The sequence below is a fragment of the Engystomops pustulosus genome, chromosome 5 (assembly GCF_040894005.1).
Source record: "Engystomops pustulosus chromosome 5, aEngPut4.maternal, whole genome shotgun sequence".
NCBI lineage: Eukaryota > Metazoa > Chordata > Amphibia > Anura > Leptodactylidae > Engystomops > Engystomops pustulosus.
Genome location: NC_092415.1, coordinates 145,826,329 through 145,847,088, shown reverse-complemented (window position 1 = coordinate 145,847,088; position 20,760 = coordinate 145,826,329). Strand labels below are relative to the sequence as shown.

Here is a 20,760-nt window from a genome sequence, read left to right as displayed (position 1 = left end):
ATATTAGGAAGGGTTATATCCTGAGACCTATGGAAGTTGGAAACCACCTTAGGAAGCAAACCTGGATCTGGCTTAAGGATAACCTTGTCTTCTAGAATTTTGAAATACGTAGACCTACAAGATAGGTCAGCTAACTCACCTACCCTCCTAGCAGATGTAATAGCTGTAAGAAAAAATGTCTTGTAGATAAGTAATGTTACAGAGACCTCACTCAGAGGCTCAAAGGGATGGAGATTTTTTACCTCCAGGTAGAAGATAGGGCCCTGAATTCTGGGAGAACCCAAGGATCCGTAATCGATAATTCGCTGAGGCAGGAGAACCAAGCCAAACGTGGCCAGAAGGGGGCAATTAGGATTAGGGCTTTGTCCGGTCTTATCTTTTTTATAGTTCTGGGTATGAGCATCATAAGTGGAAAAGCATACATTAAATTATGACCCCAATCCTGGGAGAAGGCATCTACAGCTAATGGATTGTCTGTCCTGTTTAGAGAGAAGAACCTTTTCATCTTTAGTTTTTCCTTGAGGCAAAAAGGTCCACCACCGGAGGACCCCATATCTTGGTGATCTTCTGGCTGATTTAGGGGAGCCCATGAAAGACCTGCGCCTAGATTTTCTGTATCTATGTTTTTAACAGTCACTATTGTGTGTTGTATTGTTCCCATGGCAGCATCCACCGGCGTCTGTGCATATATGCCACAGGATGAAGTCATTGGCTTGAGAACGCGCTAGACAAGCGCGAAACGGCCCGTCGCCAGGCCCCGCTCCGTTGTTGTACCGCACCTCAATAAAGGATCTTGCACGCATCGGTGAGTGCCGCCTCTTCTCCACATTTATGTTGTAGAGGCCTTACTGCGGGCCGAGCACCACCGGCATCGTGCATATTGTAAAGGGACTTCTCCACTCCTGTGACGTCCTTGCCAGACATAGCTGAGAAACACTTATAGAAAAAAGAAAGTCCAAGCAGCACAGACCATTTAAATGGGGTGGGTGCAGGCGTCCTGGGACAGGGCGTAGGTCCCTCAGCAATATATTGAAGAAAGCGGGCAGCACTCCAAATTGTAGTGAAAAAAGTGTAAGTTCTTTATTCCATAGTCAGCAATCAAACAGCGACGTTTCGGTCCCTAGGAACCTTTCTCAAGTCGTCTATACAGTGTAAATGGCAGTGTTTTATACAAATCCCCGTGGTCACATGACCCAATCAACCACGCCCACCATATTACCATATTCGTGATACAAAGAATTCTACATAAAATTCATTGATATACATTGATAAAGTGCATACAGTGAAATATATAAATACAATTGACATATAAGAAGTTAATATTAGTTAAGAAACCTGGAACAGTGTCCTATCGCATGTGGCAAACTCTAGCCTCATAAGTGAACATAAAGTGCGAACGTGCTTCTGTGCATAAGAATTGAACGATGTGTGGAACCTCCAGCTGTCTCCCCATGTTGATCGTGTCCTCCGATGTCCACAAGTTTAATTCCCGGAACAAAGATTTGAGTGAGACGCATGCTGGAACGCACGCTCTGTGATCTTCACTGCGCATGCGCAGCCTGATGTGATCTGTCTGTGCGATAACTAGGCAACCACGGAGGGATACATTGTAACTGGCTGGTTTAACCAGCTTCTACAGGGGTAAGTAATTGTTGCATGTTAAGCGATTGTATGGCTAACAAGTAACGAGGCATCAGCCATTATGCAGGACAAAGTGCTGTAATAACAGTTATGGTCACAAAACGGGCCAGCAGTCTATTAACCCCTCCCGGGGAAACAGTCCGCTGAGGGGAACAATATTATCTGTTAAATCCCTTTTAATATTTGGGGACTCGGAAATTGAATCCCACTCCCTATGTGTGCAAAGTTGGGTAACAACCCTATTAAAGGAAACCTACCATTTCAAATGGTAGGTTTAAGCTGTAAACACCGAGCACCAGCTCAGGGTGAGCTGGTGCCGGTGCTTAGTTTCGTTAGTGTTAAAACCGCGGTATCGCGGTTTTAACACTTTTTAAACTTTATAGCAGAAGCCGCTTCGGCGCTGCGCCGACCGTGCGCGCGCAACGCCTGCGGCATTTCCTATGTAGGCGCGCGCACGATCGTGCGCACGCAGCGCCGAAGCAGTTTCTGCTATAAAGTTTAAAAAGTGTTAAAACCGCGATACCGCGGTTTTAACACTAACGAAACTAAGCACCGGCACCAGCTCACCCTGAGCTGGTGCTCGGTGTTTACAGCTTAAACCTACCATTTGAAATGGTAGGTTTCCTTTAAGTCCTTGGCTAGAGCCTCTAGTCATATGGAGACATACCTAGATGTGATATATAGAATGATATGAAACCGTGGTGCCTGCGGGCGCATGATTCGAGGATGACGGGTCTTGTGTGGAGAGACACTTCACAGGGAGACATCCAGAGAAACACTTATGCTATATTGGATGGTGCCAAGAATTCTGTTCTACTTTGGACCTAATCTTGTAATTTGATCTAACACTTCCTACTCTGTAGACCATAGCAGTAGGAAATCATCCAAATACGGAACAAACTGCTCTTCTGTTAAATGGGCTGTCATTTCTGAGATAACCTTGGTGAACACCCTTGGAGCAATACTTACCCCGAAAGGAATAGTCCAGTATTGTAAATGAAAAATTTCCCTTCTCACCTGAATAGCCACCCTGGCTATCTGGATGGATGTGAATTTGGCAGTAAGCATCCGTAAGGTTGGTGGAGGCCATGAAGCAACGAGGAAACAGAAGATTTACGGGGACCCTCGCGTCGTGAAGGGCTCGGATCCTGACGCTTGGGCTCTCTTTTGGAATCCTGTTATACGAAAGGAGCGAGATGGTCTAAAAAGCGGAAAAGGACCTCTTGTTATCCCCTACTTTGTATAATAGGTTATCCATCAGAGGACCAAAAAATAAATTCCCCACATAGGGAATACCACACAGTCTATTCCTTGACCCAATATCACCAGGCCAGTTCTTAAGCCAGAGAGCCCTCCTGGCGGAATTTGACAAGGCAGCTGCTCTAGCTGACAATCTGAGTGCATCTATGGAGGCATATGCCAGAAAAGCTGCACCTTTTTGGATATTAGACACAGCAGCTTTTTCATAAAACCTTCATGCTGTGAAAGTATTTAGGCCCTGTCTGGTGTTATCACTGGAAATATTAGCTTGCAACAGTGCAAATTTCTGGCACATTGGGAACCGAGACACAGACATGGGAATTCGTAGATCGAGATAAAGGAGCAACACAGGTTAAATTTTATATTTAATTGCCTTAAGGGCACACTGAGCAAACTGTACACACACATAATATATATATTATACACAGTTAGTAGAGTACAAAGTACACGGGTAGGACTACAAATATCAGTATGCAGTATGTAACCTTGTGTGGGACTAATGGAAACTGATAGGCTGCACTTAAAGGGGTTCTCCGGAGATAAAGATTGACCTCACTATAGCTTATCTCCCCACACTCATTACTTGACTAATTGCATATCCATAAACAAAGGGACGGCACAGCAGTAGATAATTAAAGATTTATGCCAAGGGAAAGCGATGCAATTATAATGCAACAAATGAATTTTATTAAGCCAAATATGAAAATACACACACGAAGAGATACAAAATCAGATAAAAACACTTAAAATAGTGCTGACAAGAGCACAACTGTCCCCCAGGAGGGTCAGGGAACAAAGTACCAGACCCAGGGGTAAACCACAGCGGACAAGTACCCTCCCTAAGTGGACCCCCAATCCTGCATGGATGAATCAGCAGTAACCTAGACAATGCTAGTGTAAACAATCTACAACCTCAATGAAAAAAGTTCAAATGCAGTGAGTAAACCTGAGTAGGTATGAGGCAGAGCAGACGGGGGAAGAAGGGTAAGTCGGCTGTGGGAAGAGGAACCCCACGCATTGCGTCACGTCCTTGTGACTTCCTCAGGGGTAATGACCACAATACATTGTGTCCCGCTTATATGCCCGGTAACAACCCCAAAAATTACCTCACAACCAGGTGAAGAGGCAGGGGCAATGTAATGTTTGCATGTGCATCTTGCCCGGAATCTTAAAGTACCATTATGCGCATGCGCTGTACAAAAATACAAATCCTATTATGGCGAATTATGGAGCATGGGCCAAGCAGAAGCTGACCACTGATGGGATATAGTTCACTATTCCCAAAACCATCAGTATGCGCATGCGCCTAAAAAGATTATGCGCACGCGTCAATGTTGCTATGGTGACCAGGCCAGAGGCACTGATGGAAGATACAGCGCAAGCAATTGTGCCTGTATGCAAACAACAAGGTATGCCTGTAGCTTCAAATAGAAAAATCAAAGAAAGTATATGTATACTGGTCCAAATAATACAATGCTGCAATTATTCATGTGAGGCATGGAGGTGAAGGCTTGAGGGAAAGGGGGGCATAGAAGCGGGACATAGCGGGGACATAGACATAATATGCACGACTAATACTTGACTAATTGAGTGTCATTAAAACTTCTGCCCCCGTTTCATGAAATCAAAGTCATTCCTGTGCACTGCCAGCTCATGTATTTAACAGTTTCCACAGAAACGTATTGTTTGCTATCTCTACTCTACAGTTGGCATGAGCAGTCAGCTCCTTGTCCCCTGCTGTGGGGTTGTGGCTGCACGTTACCTTGTATGAAGACGTTATCCTGACCAGGAGAATAGTGGGAGATGTAGTGGGGGCAGCCATCTTGGAGTGATGCATCTGCAGCAATCAGCTGTGAAGTGACAAGTGAAGGAAAACACAGCATACAGCCCAGAGTGGTGAGGTAAGGGCATGTAACTATAATATATGCAAAAGAACTGGTCAGTTAAAAAACAAAAAGTACATATATTGACCAGAGAACCCATATAAAGATCCTTCCCAGGGTCAGGGTTCTGGATCTGGGTGAATCCCTGGATCACATTGATAACAAACCTCACCCAATTTTTGGTTCCGTTCAGAGATATTTGATATTTGTACCTCGGTGTACAGGAATGCTAGAATCTAGTGAGACATAGCTATGCAATCCCCTGGCGATACAAATTCCAAAAATGGATTTGCCCTTGGGCTGAGATGGACCATAACACCAACATGTTATAATGGGATTTTTTATAATGCTTTGTCTGTTGCCAAACAAACTGGAAAGCCTCTTAACTCCTTAACACTCTGCATCGTAGCTCTACAGCGCAGAGGTGCAGGGAATGTATGAAGAGGGCTCACGGGCCTCTTCATACAAGGGTGGTGGTTGTTGCATATCGCAGCAAACCCCCACCGCCAATAACCGTGGTCAGTGCTTGCACCGATCGCGGCTATTAACCTTTCCGTTGCCGCCGGCATAGTCGCCAGCGGCATTTAAAAGATGGTGGCGCGTGGGCGCTGCCATCTTTATTCCGATTGCCGCTCCCCGAATGTCATCGGGGGGCAGCGTTTGGTTGCCATGGTAGCCTCGGGTCAAATGAAAAAATAAATAACGGGAAAGTAAAATTTGTTACGCACAAAATAAGCCCTCACACAGGTCTGTACACGTAAAAATGAAAAAGTTATGGATTTTTGAAGGTGCCAGGCTGGCTGAGGGAATCCTTTGAGACAAAACCTCCTGTGGGGTTTATGACACTTCTAGCTTAAACTCAATTAGTCTATTTGGGATGGGGCTGGAGAAAAAGAGGCATTTGTGCCAACACTGAGGCATATACAAGGCCTTATTTATCACTCCTCCCACCTATAGAGGGGGAGAGCTCAATATCAAGTCAGTCACCTTAGGGAAGACCTGGTTTTCAGAAAACAGGGTTGGGTTTTGGTCCCCGAGATCCATGTGATGGACTGTCAACAGGTTCCTCCTTGTTGCTGAGAAACTCTCTGAAGGGGAGTAGGGTTGCCCACAACTGGGACCGTTGGTCCACCCGGAGCTGCTGACAAACCTCCCCAGTCCCCATGGATTCCTCTGCCCAAACCGGACAGGGAACCATTATCTGTAGATCACTGGGCCACACCTCCTGTGATATCTGTTGGACCGTCCCCTAGCACAGTCGTCCTTGGTCCCAGACCCGCTTAGAGTCGGAGTCCAAGGAAGACTCTACCACCTGTTCCTCCTGAAATTTCAGGCAAGCGTCAGTGTCTAACGCTGCGTGAAACCCCTGGCTGGACGTGGCAAGAATTGGCATGACTGCCACATGCTGGCCTCCAAGGATCTGTCTTCTGGCCTCTGTCTGACTTGGCAGCCACTAAGTCAAAAGGGAGGTCAGAGGACCTTAAAGGGACCGTATCACCGTGGCGATGGTCGCCGTGACCACAGGCAGCATCTGCTTCCTCTCAGCTTCCAACCTAGTGTCCAAGACAGGCAGACCAAACCGGTCATGTGATATCGCGGTTGGGCATGGGTCCTGCAGCCTTCTGTTACCTAGGAGACCTACCTCTCCTGGCACTTTCCTCATTTGCAGGCCCTCCTGACTCGATGTGGTGAGAATGGAAGAAACCCCCACATCTTCTGCCAGTTTCCCTGGATATGTCTCCTGGTCTCTGTCTGCCTTGACAGCCACTTGGTCACAAGGGAGATAGTTGGCGGGCCCCCGATGTGGTTACAACTTTCCAACTACGCATCACAACGAGGATGGTGGCTGTGACCAGTGGTAGCATCCACTTCCTCTCTGCCTCCGACCCAGTCTCCAAGGCAGACGAACAGGCACTGTCCTGAGACAGAGTAAGCTTTGCATAACCCACAATCCTGACCGCATGCTAATCCTCTACTTTAAAAAAAAAAAACAGAGCCATAGGACAGAAGAGTACCCTAAAAAAGGAGGATAAACTAAATTATCTACCATAGTAGAAGAGGTGTAGATTGCCAACTAACTGCTTAATTTTGCAAGTTTCAGAAAACTACTTTAAAAACTTCCATGTGAAGAACAAAGTACTGAATACGACCAATCCTGCAAAGCAAGTAGAACTTCAAAATCAACAATCCAAATCAATCAAGAAACCAAAAACTTTGGCCCTTACTTGAGCGTGTTTAGAATTAGAACCAATAAAATGAATGAACTTTTTCTGAAATACCCACTAGAGGGCACTCTTTCACCTTCAATGATCTCTTCAAACCAAACTCGCCTTCTCTATCACAATTTCCATACTCCAATTCAGATTCTATGGAGAATTCAGACTCTTTGGAGTTGACTAATGCAGCTATTTGCCAAAGAGACCAGAATGTCACCTTCATTTTCATCATCTAACAAAGGTCCAGTAATTAAAAAGAAAAACCATCACAGATGCATCAGACAACTCAAGTGTTCAGAGGAATCTCTCAAATTTCCTTGCTTCAACCTGAGTTTACAGCCTTAAAAGGGATGCTGAGAGGTCTGCAATTGCATTAACACTAGTGTTGATTATTGGTCCATTAACCCCTTAAAGGGGTTTGCCACCTTCACAGTAAAATTGTCCTGCTAAGTCCCTGTTGCTAAACTAGTGTCTTAATGCCCTATTCCAGTTGCAGGTGATAAAACATACTCACCCATCCTCTTGTCTCGGTCAAGCATCCCTTGATATGGATGCAGCAGCATCCCTGACTAGATGGGATCAGCCGCAACATCTTCTTTGTGTGTAGGTACGTACCTTGCATTTCCTCCCCTGCCCCCCAGGACATAGCCGGCAGCCCCTGCCCAGTATTATATAACCAGTGCCTGCCCCCTTGTATATAGCCAGCAGCCCCATAGTATATAGCCAGTGCCTGCCCCCTTAGAATTTAGCCAGCAACCCATGCACAGCCTATATTTAAACAAAAAAAAACTCTGTACCCACCTTCCCGGCACCCCCGCAGGTCTGCTGTCTTCTGAACCTCGGGCCCCATCTCCAGGTTGCCGATGGCACACACACTATAATGTCGGCAAGTGGCTGAAGTCATGGTCTGTGCAACGCAGCAGGGACCCGAAGACGGAGCCAGAGCTCCAGAAGACAGAAGAGGACCTGCGGGGGTCCTACTTGTGGTATAAGCCGATTAAAGGGGTATTCTCATCTTGGCACTTACATTCAGTTTCATTAATCTGCCATATATAAACATTTCTTCAATTGGATGTTATTAATAAAAAATGTTCCTGTGTGAAGATAATTTCGCATAAATGTAACCATGTTGTCCCTTAGAAACGAGATAGCTCCCTCGGATACTGCCACGTCTGATAGATTGAGTGCACAAAGAAACAAAAGGTTATTGTATATAAAATGTCTGGGAGTTACTACATGTCGCACAGCCGTCCTGTGGTAATGATCGGTGAATCCTGGTGGTCCGGCAGGACTCTATAGCGCAAGTCTGGCCACTGCTGCCAGAGTATGACGTGGTCGTATCCGAGGAAAGTATCTCGCTTCTAAGGGACCATATCACTACAGTTATGAGAAATTATCTTCACATAGGAACATTTTTTTTAATAACATCCAATTGAAGAAATGTTTACATATGGCACATGAATTTTATTAAATGTAAATGCCCAGATGGGAATACCCCTTTAAGGCTTATGCTTAAGTATATATGTTATACTATATGCACTATGTTTTGATATTAACTTCTTGCTGCCTAACCACTTTTAACCTTCCTAACACCATGGGGATTACTTACTAAGGGTCGTCGAACTTTGCACCGTTTTTGGGTTTTGCGTGGCATTGACAGGTATTTAACAGGGGTCTGCGCTGAGATTGTGTGGCACACAATCAGATTTTGGTGTAGCTGCGCTGGCTTCCATGTGACAGTGGAGATAATACCAAAACGCTCCCCAACGTCTGATTAGGAAATTTTTCCTAAGTATGTCAATACCTCATATGTGGTGGTAAAGTGCTGCATGAGCACACGCCATGACATTGAAGGTGCGTCATTCAGAGCAGACTTGAATTGTCACTTTTAAAAGGCTATACAATAGCTATGACAATTTGGACATATAAAGGCTTGTTTTCTGTGAGATTAGGTGCACTTTAGAAACATTTCATTTTAGTGGGTCTTAATGAGATTTTATTAACTCTTGAATGTGTGGAGGGAAAGAAAAAAATCAAATCTGGTTTCATATTTTTTTTTTGCATTTTTTTTTTGGGGGGGGGCTGTTCACTCTACCTTAAAAATAATATGTTATCTTTATTCCATGGATCACTATGATTATGATGATACCCTATTTATATAGTTTTTTTTTATATATTTTTACAATTTTACTGAAGAAAAATCAATATAGACAAAATCTCATTTGTGTTCATTGTGTTTGTATCGACGTTTTTTTGTAGACATAACTTTAGTATGTTTCAGTTGGCGCTGGCTATATCCCAAGGGGGCAGGCGTAGGCCATATACTGGGGGGCAGGCATTGGCCATATATACAAGGGGACTGCTGGCTATATACTTGGGGGCAGGCACTGGCTATATACTGGGGGACTGCTGGCCATATACTAGAGGGAAGAGGGCAACTGGCTATATACTAGGTGGCAGAGGGCTACTGGCTATATACTAGGTGGCAGAGGGCTACTGGCTATATACTAGGTGGCAGAGGGCTACTGGCTATATACTAGGTGGCAGAGGGCTACTGGCTATATACTGGGGGGCTGCTGGCTGGCTATATACTGGGGAGGCTGTGACCAATGCATTTCCCACCCTAGGCTTATACTCAAGTCAATATGTTTTCCAAGTATTTTGTGGTAAAATTACGTGCCTCAGCTTATACTCGGGTTGGCTTATATGGTAATTATTTTTATTAAAAATACTTTATTAATTGTTTTTAAAAAAATTTTCTTACAGGTTAACTTGAACAAGCGATCCTCTGATCACTTGTTCAAACTCTTATTCATCCAACACAGTACAATACAGATGTAAAGCACTGTGTGCGCAGGCCAAGTCTCCAGCCGGGTCCATTCCTCAGTCATGTGTGATCATGGGGTGTAAGGGGTTAACACTTGCGATCGGAGGAATATTGGTTCTAGATCACAAAATAAGATCTAAAATAATAAATAAGAATTAATCTTTTTCAAAGAGGGTCCAATTTCAAAATGATAACCAATAAAAGTAAACTAACTTACAAAAATCATAAATTAACATTAGAAAAGTAATTTAAGACACATTGTTTTAGTTGTTTATTTACCTGTTTAATAATTCTGGTCCCTTTGGGTTTCTTCATGTTGACAGCTATACTCTGACAAAATAAAAATAAAAATAACTATAACATGAATATAAAAATCAAAACTTCTATTCCATACTCAATACATGTTATAGTGTTATGCTTTGAGAAAGTACATACTGTTCTTTAACCCCTTCCCGATGCGTGCCGTACTATTACTATCACGTGCTGAGCCCTCTCCATAGCCGATAAGACTTACCGGTAACATCCGTGATCGGTGCAAAGTCTAAAACAATCTGGTCTAAAAGTGGTATATAATTTGCCTGGAAAAGCCTAGAGACCGGGAAAGTTAACTGCACCCTCAAATATGGGATCTTCACTCTGTCCAAACAAATGTCTTGGGATACCCATATCCAGTATAAGGGATGTATTAGTATTTAGTTTGTAGTATAACACTTTGCCAAACTGTTCCAAGAGAATATTCATTGCTGCTAGCAATTTGATAGGCTTGGTTATGTTGAATACTCGTTTATAAAAAAAATGTGCTGAAAAACCTCACCTCGGCTTACACAAGAGTCAATTAAAAAAAATTAAACTTACATACTCACCCTCTGGCTGATGCTCGGCGCGGCTCCTGATCTGTCGGCACGGCTCCTCTACTTTCTTCTCCTTGCTGTATTAGCCGGCAGAGACACGTTCACGCGGTAGCACCGCTGACGTCATAGTGTGCGCCGGCCGGCAGATCAAATGGACACGTCTCTGCCGGTTAAAACAGCAAAGAGAATAAAGAACAGGAGTCGCGGGGACTGGAACATCTGGGAGCTGCGCTGGACATCGGAACCAAAGGTGAGTATAAGTTTTTTGGTCTTTTTTATGTTTTGTGTGCTGGCTGGCGGTATACTACATGGGGGCTGGCTGGCTGTATACTACATGGGGGCTGGCTGGCTGTATACTACATGGGGGCTGGCTGGCTGTATACTACATGGGGGCTGGCTGGCTGTATACTACATGGGGGCTGGCTGTATACTACATGGGGGCTGGCTGGCTGTATACTACATGGGGGCTGGCTGGCTGTATACTACATGGGGGCTGGCTGGCTGTATACTACATGGGGGCTGGCTGGCTGTATACTACATGGGGGCTGGCTGGCTGTATACTACATGGGGGCTGGCTGGCTGTATACTACATGGGGGCTGGCTGGCTGTATACTACATGGGGGCTGGCTGGCTGTATACTACATGGGGGCTGGCTGGCTGTATACTACATGGGGGCTGGCTGGCTATATACTACATGGGGGCTGGCTGGCTATATACTACATGGGGGCTGGCTGGCTATATACTACATGGGGGCTGGCTGGCTATATACTACATGGGGGCTGGCTGGCTATATACTACATGGGGGCTGGCTGGCTATATACTACATGGGGGCTGGCTGGCTATATACTACATGGGGGCTGGCTGGCTATATACTACATGGGGGCTGGCTGGCTGTATACTACATGGGGGCTGGCTGGCTGTATACTACATGGGGGCTGGCTGGCTGTATACTACATGGGGGCTGGCTGTATACTACATGGGGGCTGGCTGGCTGTATACTACATGGGGGCTGGCTGGCTGTATACTACATGGGGGCTGGCTGGCTGTATACTACATGGGGGCTGGCTTGCTGTATACTACATGGGGGCTGGCTGGCTGTATACTACATGGGGGCTGGCTGGCTGTATACTACATGGGGGCTGGCTGGCTATATACTACATGGGGGCTGGCTGGCTGTATACTACATGGGGGCTGGCTGGCTATATACTACATGGGGGCTGGCTGGCTATATACTACATGGGGGCTGGCTGGCTATATACTACATGGGGGCTGGCTGGCTATATACTACATGGGGGCTGGCTGGCTATATACTACATGGGGGCTGGCTGGCTATATACTACATGGGGGCTGGCTGGCTGTATACTACATGGGGGCTGGCTGTATACTACATGGGGGCTGGCTGGCTGTATACTACATGGGGGCTGGCTGGCTGTATACTACATGGGGGCTGGCTGGCTGTATACTACATGGGGGCTGGCTGGCTGTATACTACATGGGGGCTGGCTGTATACTACATGGGGGCTGGCTGGCTGTATACTACATGGGGGCTGGCTGTATACTACATGGGGGCTGGCTGGCTGTATACTACATGGGGGCTGGCTGGCTGTATACTACATGGGGGCTAGCTGGCTGTATACTACATGGGGGCTAGCTGGCTGTATACTACATGGGGGCTAGCTGGCTGTATACTACATGGGGGCTGGCTGGCTGTATACTACATGGGGGCTGGCTTCCTGGATACTACATGGGGGCTGGCTTCCTGGATACTACATGGGGGCTGGCTGGCTGTATACTACATGGGGGCTGGCTGGCTGTATACTACATGGGGGCTGGCTGGCTGTATACTACATGGGGGCTGGCTGGCTGGATACTACATGGGGGCTGGCTGGCTGGATACTACATGGGGGCTGGCTGGCTGGATACTACATGGGGGCTGGCTGGCTGGATACTACATGGGGGCTGGCTGGATACTACATGGGGGCTGGCTGGCTGGATACTACATGGGGGCTGGCTGGCTGGATACTACATGGGGGCTGGCTGGCTGGATACTACATGGGGGCTGGCTGGCTGGATACTACATGGGGGCTGGCTGGATACTACATGGGGGCTGGCTGGCTGGATACTACATGGGGGCTGACTGGCTGGATACTACATGGGGGCTGGCTGTATACTACATGGGGGCTGGCTGTATACTACATGGGGGCTGGCTGTATACTACATGGGGGCTGGCTGTATACTACATGGGGGCTGGCTGGCTGGATACTACATGGGGGCTGGCTGGCTACTACATGGGGGCTGGCTGGCTGGATACTACATGGGGGCTGGCTGGCTGGATACTACATGAGGGCTGGCTGTATACTACATGGGGGCTGGCTGTATACTACATGGGGGCTGGCTGTATACTACATGGGGGCTGGCTGTATACTACATGGGGGCTGGCTGTATACTACATGGGGGCTGGCTGTATACTACATGGGGGCTGGCTGTATACTACATGGGGGCTGGCTGTATACTACATGGGGGCTGGCTGTATACTACATGGGGGCTGGCTGGCTGGATACTACATGGGGGGCTGACTGGCTGGATACTACATGGGGGGCTGACTGGCTGGATACTACATGGGGGCTGGCTGGCTGGATACTACATGGGGGCTGGCTGGATACTACATGGGGGCGGGCTGGCTGGATACTACATGGGGGCGGGCTGGCTGGATACTACATGGGGGCGGGCTGGCTGGATACTACATGGGGGCTGGCTGGCTGGATACTACATGGGGGCTGGCTGGCTGGATACTACATGGGGGCTGGCTGGCTGTATACTACATGGGGGCTGGCTGTATACTACATGGGGGCTGGCTGTATACTACATGGGGGCTGGCTGGCTGGATACTACATGGGGGCTGGCTGGCTGGATACTACATGGGGGCTGGCTGGCTGGATACTACATGGGGGCTGGCTGGCTGGATACTACATGGGGGCTGGCTGGCTGGATACTACATGGGGGCTGGCTGGCTGGATACTACATGGGGGCTGGCTGGCTGGATACTACATGGGGGCTGGCTGGCTGGATACTACATGGGGGCTGGCTGTATACTACATGGGGGGTGGCTGGCTGTATACTACATGGGGGGTGGCTGGCTGTATACTACATGGGGGCTGGCTGTATACTACATGGGGGGTGGCTGGCTGTATACTACATGGGGGCTGGCTGTATACTACATGGGGGGTGGCTGGCTGTATACTACATGGGGGGTGGCTGGCTGTATACTACATGGGGGTGGCTGGCTGTATACTACATGGGGGTGGCTGGCTGTATACTACATGGGGGTGGCTGGCTGTATACTACATGGGGGGTGGCTGTATACTACATGGGGGCTGGCTGTATACTACATGGGGGCTGGCTGGCTGTATACTACATGGGGGCTGGCTGGCTGGATACTACATGGGGGCTGGCTGGCTGGATACTACATGGGGGCTGGCTGGCTGGATACTACATGGGGGCTGGCTGGCTGGATACTACATGGGGGCTGGTTGGCTGGCTGGATACTACATGGGGGCTGGTTGGCTGGCTGTATACTACATGGGGGGTGGCTGGCTGTATACTACATGGGGGGTGGCTGGCTGTATACTACATGGGGGCTGGCTGTATACTACATGGGGGGTGGCTGGCTGTATACTACATGGGGGTGGCTGGCTGTATACTACATGGGGGGTGGCTGTATACTACATGGGGGCTGGCTGTATACTACATGGGGGCTGGCTGGCTGTATACTACATGGGGGCTGGCTGGCTGTATACTACATGGGGGCTGGCTGGCTGTATACTACATGGGGGCTGGCTGGCTGTATACTACATGGGGGCTGGCTGGCTGTATACTACATGGGGGCTAGCTGGCTGTATACTACATGGGGGCTAGCTGGCTGTATACTACATGGGGGCTAGCTGGCTGTATACTACATGGGGGCTGGCTGGCTGTATACTACATGGGGGCTGGCTTCCTGGATACTACATGGGGGCTGGCTTCCTGGATACTACATGGGGGCTGGCTGGCTGTATACTACATGGGGGCTGGCTGGCTGTATACTACATGGGGGCTGGCTGGCTGTATACTACATGGGGGCTGGCTGGCTGGATACTACATGGGGGCTGGCTGGCTGGATACTACATGGGGGCTGGCTGGCTGGATACTACATGGGGGCTGGCTGGATACTACATGGGGGCTGGCTGGCTGGATACTACATGGGGGCTGGCTGGCTGGATACTACATGGGGGCTGGCTGGCTGGATACTACATGGGGGCTGGCTGGCTGGATACTACATGTGGGCTGGCTGGCTGGATACTACATGGGGGCTGACTGGCTGGATACTACATGGGGGCTGGCTGTATACTACATGGGGGCTGGCTGTATACTACATGGGGGCTGGCTGTATACTACATGGGGGCTGGCTGTATACTACATGGGGGCTGGCTGGCTGGATACTACATGGGGGCTGGCTGGCTACTACATGGGGGCTGGCTGGCTGGATACTACATGGGGGCTGGCTGGCTGGATACTACATGAGGGCTGGCTGTATACTACATGGGGGCTGGCTGTATACTACATGGGGGCTGGCTGTATACTACATGGGGGCTGGCTGTATACTACATGGGGGCTGGCTGTATACTACATGGGGGCTGGCTGTATACTACATGGGGGCTGGCTGTATACTACATGGGGGCTGGCTGGCTGGATACTACATGGGGGGCTGACTGGCTGGATACTACATGGGGGGCTGACTGGCTGGATACTACATGGGGGCTGGCTGGCTGGATACTACATGGGGGCTGGCTGGCTGGATACTACATGGGGGCGGGCTGGCTGGATACTACATGGGGGCGGGCTGGCTGGATACTACATGGGGGCGGGCTGGCTGGATACTACATGGGGGCGGGCTGGCTGGATACTACATGGGGGCTGGCTGGCTGGATACTACATGGGGGCTGGCTGGCTGGATACTACATGGGGGCTGGCTGGCTGGATACTACATGGGGGCTGGCTGTATACTACATGGGGGCTGGCTGTATACTACATGGGGGCTGGCTGGCTGGATACTACATGGGGGCTGGCTGGCTGGATACTACATGGGGGCTGGCTGGCTGGATACTACATGGGGGCTGGCTGGCTGGATACTACATGGGGGCTGGCTGGCTGGATACTACATGGGGGCTGGCTGGCTGGATACTACATGGGGGCTGGCTGGCTGGATACTACATGGGGGCTGGCTGGCTGGATACTACATGGGGGCTGGCTGGCTGGATACTACATGGGGGCTGGCTGGCTGGATACTACATGGGGGCTGGCTGGCTGGATACTACATGGGGGCTGGCTGGCTGGATACTACATGGGGGCTGGCTGTATACTACATGGGGGCTGGCTGTATACTACATGGGGGCTGGCTGTATACTACATGGGGGCTGGCTGTATACTACATGGGGGCTGGCTGGCTGTATACTACATGGGGGCTGGCTGGCTGTATACTACATGGGGGCTGGCTGGCTGGATACTACATGGGGGCTGGCTGGCTGGATACTACATGGGGGCTGGCTGGCTGGATACTACATGGGGGCTGGCTGGCTGGATACTACATGGGGGCTGGCTGGCTGGATACTACATGGGGGCTGGCTGGCTGGATACTACATGGGGGCTGGTTGGCTGGCTGGATACTACATGGGGGCTGGTTGGCTGGCTGTATACTACATGGGGGGTGGCTGGCTGTATACTACATGGGGGGTGGCTGGCTGTATACTACATGGGGGCTGGCTGTATACTACATGGGGGGTGGCTGGCTGTATACTACATGGGGGTGGCTGGCTGTATACTACATGGGGGGTGGCTGTATACTACATGGGGGCTGGCTGTATACTACATGGGGGCTGGCTGGCTGTATACTACATGGGGGCTGGCTGGCTGTACACTACATGGGGGCTGGCTGGCTGTACATTACATGGGGGCTGGCTGTATACTACATGGGGGCTGGCTGGCTGTATACTACATGGGGGCTGGCTGGCTGTATACTACATGGGGGCTGGCTGGCTGTATACTACATGGGGGCTGGCTGGCTGTATACTACATGGGGGCTAGCTGGCTGTATACTACTGGGGGCAGGCTGGCTATATACTACAGAGGGCTGGCTGGCTATATATTAGCAGACAGTGACCAATGCATTTCCCACCCTCGGCTTATACTCGAGTCAATAGGTTTTCCCACTTTTTGTGGTAAAATTAGGGGTCTCGGCTTGTACGCGAGTATATACGGTAAAAACAAAAGTATATGAAATCAGGTTTCTTTCCTGGTCTTGGTATCTGATATCGCTATTCTTGTGAAATGGCCTTGCATAAAGGCTTTATGTGTATGCCAAATATTGATAGAAGATAAAAGAAAGAGAGGACCGGAGCTCCGACAATCCTTTATAAATTATTTATGAATCTAACAATCGATCCTTTTCAATGAGTATTATACGTTTCCATAGATTTCTGACAAGAATAGGTCACCATTCAGACCAACTCCATCACGTTTCCTAATCCTCCTTCATTGCCATCTCTCTTTAAGACAATTTCACTAAAAGAAATACGCTTATGGATAGTGTAGTATATTCTTTGTTGTTTAAAATTTTATTTAAAAATATACTCACAAAATATTTGTAAAAATGTGCACATCTAGACATAAGCAGGACGCCAGTCACACATGTCCACCCGACCCTGGGTTTCGCCTTCACAGCTGCTTCTGGGGCGTTGCCCCTTTTAAACTGTAAAGAACATGCTACACTATCCATACACTATCCGTATTTCTTCTAGCGAAAATTGGTGAAAGAAGATTTTAGTAGCCTAAACCACTGATAACATTTTGAACACCAGTTGATTGTATCCAATAACCTACTGTATAACTGTAGTTCACTTTAAAATAAACATTTTAACACAGGTTGAGTACAAGAAAAATGAGGTATATTTATACATTTGCTCAACTTATGCTGTAAATCAGGGGTGTCAAACTCATATTCACCGAAGGCCACATCTGCCTTGTGGTTGCCCTAAAAGGGCTGAATGTAATTTTAGTTATGTTTAAAATGATCTACTTTGGTCCCCATGTCAGCCAGAGTGCCCCCATACCTCCTAGAGTGCCCACACAGGGCTCCCATAGCAACCATACTTGCCAGTATGCCCCATGCCAGCCATAGTACCCCTATGTAATCAGATTGCCCCCAGAGTGTCCCATGCCAGCCATAAGTGCCCCATGCCAGCTGTGCACGCCGGCTCTGAAGCCAGCACACATAATGTGGTCATCACATCATATGTGCTGACTTCAGAGCCTGCGCATACACCAGTTGTACCCAGGAGAAAAGAAGACTGCTGCTTCTTTGGGAAAGTGAGGCATGGTGAGTATCCAAGAGACCTGCCCCTATTCTGTGCTCCCAACAAGCACAGCAAAGGAGTAGGGAGAAAGGCCGGCTAACACAAGGCCGCAGGCCGGATTTGGCCCGTTGACTTTTTGTTGGACACTTGTGCTATCAATGATACTGTACATAAATTAAAGTACAACTTGGATGGTCCCAACATGTTACAGGAACGTTTTCAAAATAAAGATTAGGCTAAATGTTAACTGGAGTTTGAACATGTGAATACCTTCTTATTCCTATTCACACTCAGAAAGTAGGCACTCTCGCTTGCCACAAATGGAGGCCCCCAAGATCTTGTATCATCACCAGACCCTGCAAAAATAGATGGCAATAAAAGGTTTATTAACGTAAAACTCATATAGAAAGTAAATTCATTATGCCACCTGGTGAAAAACAGATTGTATGAGGACCCTATTCCCTTTTTCCATTCTGTATCCCAAGGTTGAAGAATCAAAAATAAAGAATTTCCAAAAAAAACTGTATATTGACACTTACTTTTTTTTTAGGGCCAGTATGCACAAAGAAAACTTTTCGAATCTTTCCCCAAGCCTACAGTTCTGTCAAGTCCATGCTGATGGATAGTATATTAGACACTGCAAGACAAGGGAACTAGTAACCTAATGCTGTATCTCTTCCTGTTTAACGTTATAAGAACTTGTGCCACTGGCCTAGACCTCTGTCTGAATTATGATATTCAACAACACATGCCCTGATCTCAGGCTATGTAGGCTAATAACTACATTATTGCCATTCCTTTCAGTTACACAGTGCCACAAACTAGTGTTGCTTGGTGTTTCTAGGTCTTTGTCAGACATTTTCTGAGGCAGTAATCTGGTGTTTTCCTGAAGTCAACTACAGATGCCTGTATGAGATTAAAGGAGGAATAGTTCCAGAGGATAATCACGCCAAATGATTTATGACCTTTTACACTGGTTACACAGACTGCTCTCCCTCCATGAACCTTTTAAAGGGAACTTGTCACCAGAGGGCCATTTTCAGTAGTGCCCAGGTTCCCATAGACACAGTAAAGCATGATGTAAAACTGTTTTCACAATATCTCTGACTTTTATGGTAATGAAATAAACTACCGTAGATTAAAAACTTTAAACTGGCTCCCTGCCAGATTCCATCTTTGAGTTCCAGTAGCTAATTCTAAATCAAAAGGTACACACTCATCTTCACTGCTCTCTGTGCATGGTCCCCTTTAAAAAGGTTCACAGAAGAGAGGGGGGCAGGCTACCTACCACCCAAGCCAGATGCACATCTGAAGAGCTCTGCTACCCCCTGAGCAATCCATATCCATCTCACCTCATCTGTAATAAGCTCCAAGCACCCCACAATCTGTGCCAGGGGCTACCATGAGTGGCCAGAAACCAAGGTTGCAGGGGTTATTGGAGCCACAATCGGGCCACACTTGACAAAAAGCTCTGCCGGATCTCCTCCACCATCATCTGGAGACCAAGGCCATACCAGCTGTCCTCACTGTAACCGTGGCTGTCCACATCCCATCTCTGGGAACTTCGGCGGGCTTTGGAGGCCCCTTCATGTCCATACCTGGTTGCAGTGCCCAGGGTGAACTGCATTAGACCTGGGAACCCTTCAAAAGCCCCAGCCTCGGTTTTTTTTGCCTGCCCAGCCTGTAGCACAGGAGGCGGCTTGGTTACTTGGAATCCCTCCCACCACTTGCTGAACCCTGACCTTGCATCCTTATAGCGCACCTATTATCTATGTGCGACAAAACAAACAGAACCAGCACATATGAATAATTGTAGAAATTGTAGTAACCTTTATTATAGCTTCATTATCATTAAAGGAACATAAAAGGCAGACACAAAGGGAGAGACAGACTAAAATGCAAAATGCAGTGCACACGGTTCAGTGCAAGTCACATAAATAAGGTTTCCCACATGTAAAATTGCTGCTTATGTGAGTGTGGATCACAGTAAGTCCACACACACTAGTACCAACAGCCAACACCCAAAATCCCATAACAGAGATCCCCACTTAATAAAGGGGATACCGGTAAATCCCAGGCATGGAAGGTCAAGGTAAAGGAGAACCTGTCATTAATACAGACCGAAGTCGCATGGGGGTGGTGCAAGCGACTTCGGTCTGTATTAAGATTAGACTTTTGCATTAAACGACTTATGGAACGGTGCATGCTGTCATTGCAGATGTCATTCATTTACTGTTGTCTAATATGACCCTGGATCCATGTTGAGTACCTTTGATGTCTACAGTGACAGGACAATTTAATTTTGAGTTCTCTCCATGATGCCTCAGTGCACGGACTTATTGCCCATATGTTCTCATTTCCCAGGTTGTTTTTTTCTCCCACTCTTTCCCTACCCGTTTACCCCAAGTTAGTTCTGAATACAGGGAGGATCTTACAGCATCACCACTAGGTCTATTACTGTGAATTTGACCCGCATAGACAATTAATGTGAAGGGATGCATAATGTGAGGGGATTTAACTCCCAATCAAAACATTATAGAGCCATAATCGATTACTCTAAACACCACCCAGAATCAACGACACTATATTACCTACCTGGGGGTACGTTTATCTTCCCTTAAAGTAGACCTGTCACCTATAACAAAGGCACTATGAGCTGTTTACTAAAGTAGCCTATTTTTATTAGTGATAAAC

At 47.8% G+C, this 20,760-nt stretch overlaps 1 protein-coding gene across 3 annotated transcripts in view; it reads right to left on the bottom strand.

Annotated features, from left to right (window-relative positions):
- The window catches only part of SUGCT (succinyl-CoA:glutarate-CoA transferase), a 570,063-nt gene that overhangs the window by 536,301 nt on the left and 13,002 nt on the right, over nucleotides 1–20,760 (bottom strand). For all 3 annotated transcript variants that reach the window (XM_072153333.1, XM_072153331.1, XM_072153330.1), the window contains exons 4-5: nucleotides 18,337–18,422; nucleotides 10,107–10,157 (exon numbers count right to left, since the gene is read on the bottom strand). In XM_072153333.1, the coding sequence (XP_072009434.1) occupies nucleotides 10,107–10,157; nucleotides 18,337–18,422 (137 nt within the window). The remainder of the gene's footprint in view (nucleotides 1–10,106; nucleotides 10,158–18,336; nucleotides 18,423–20,760) is intronic.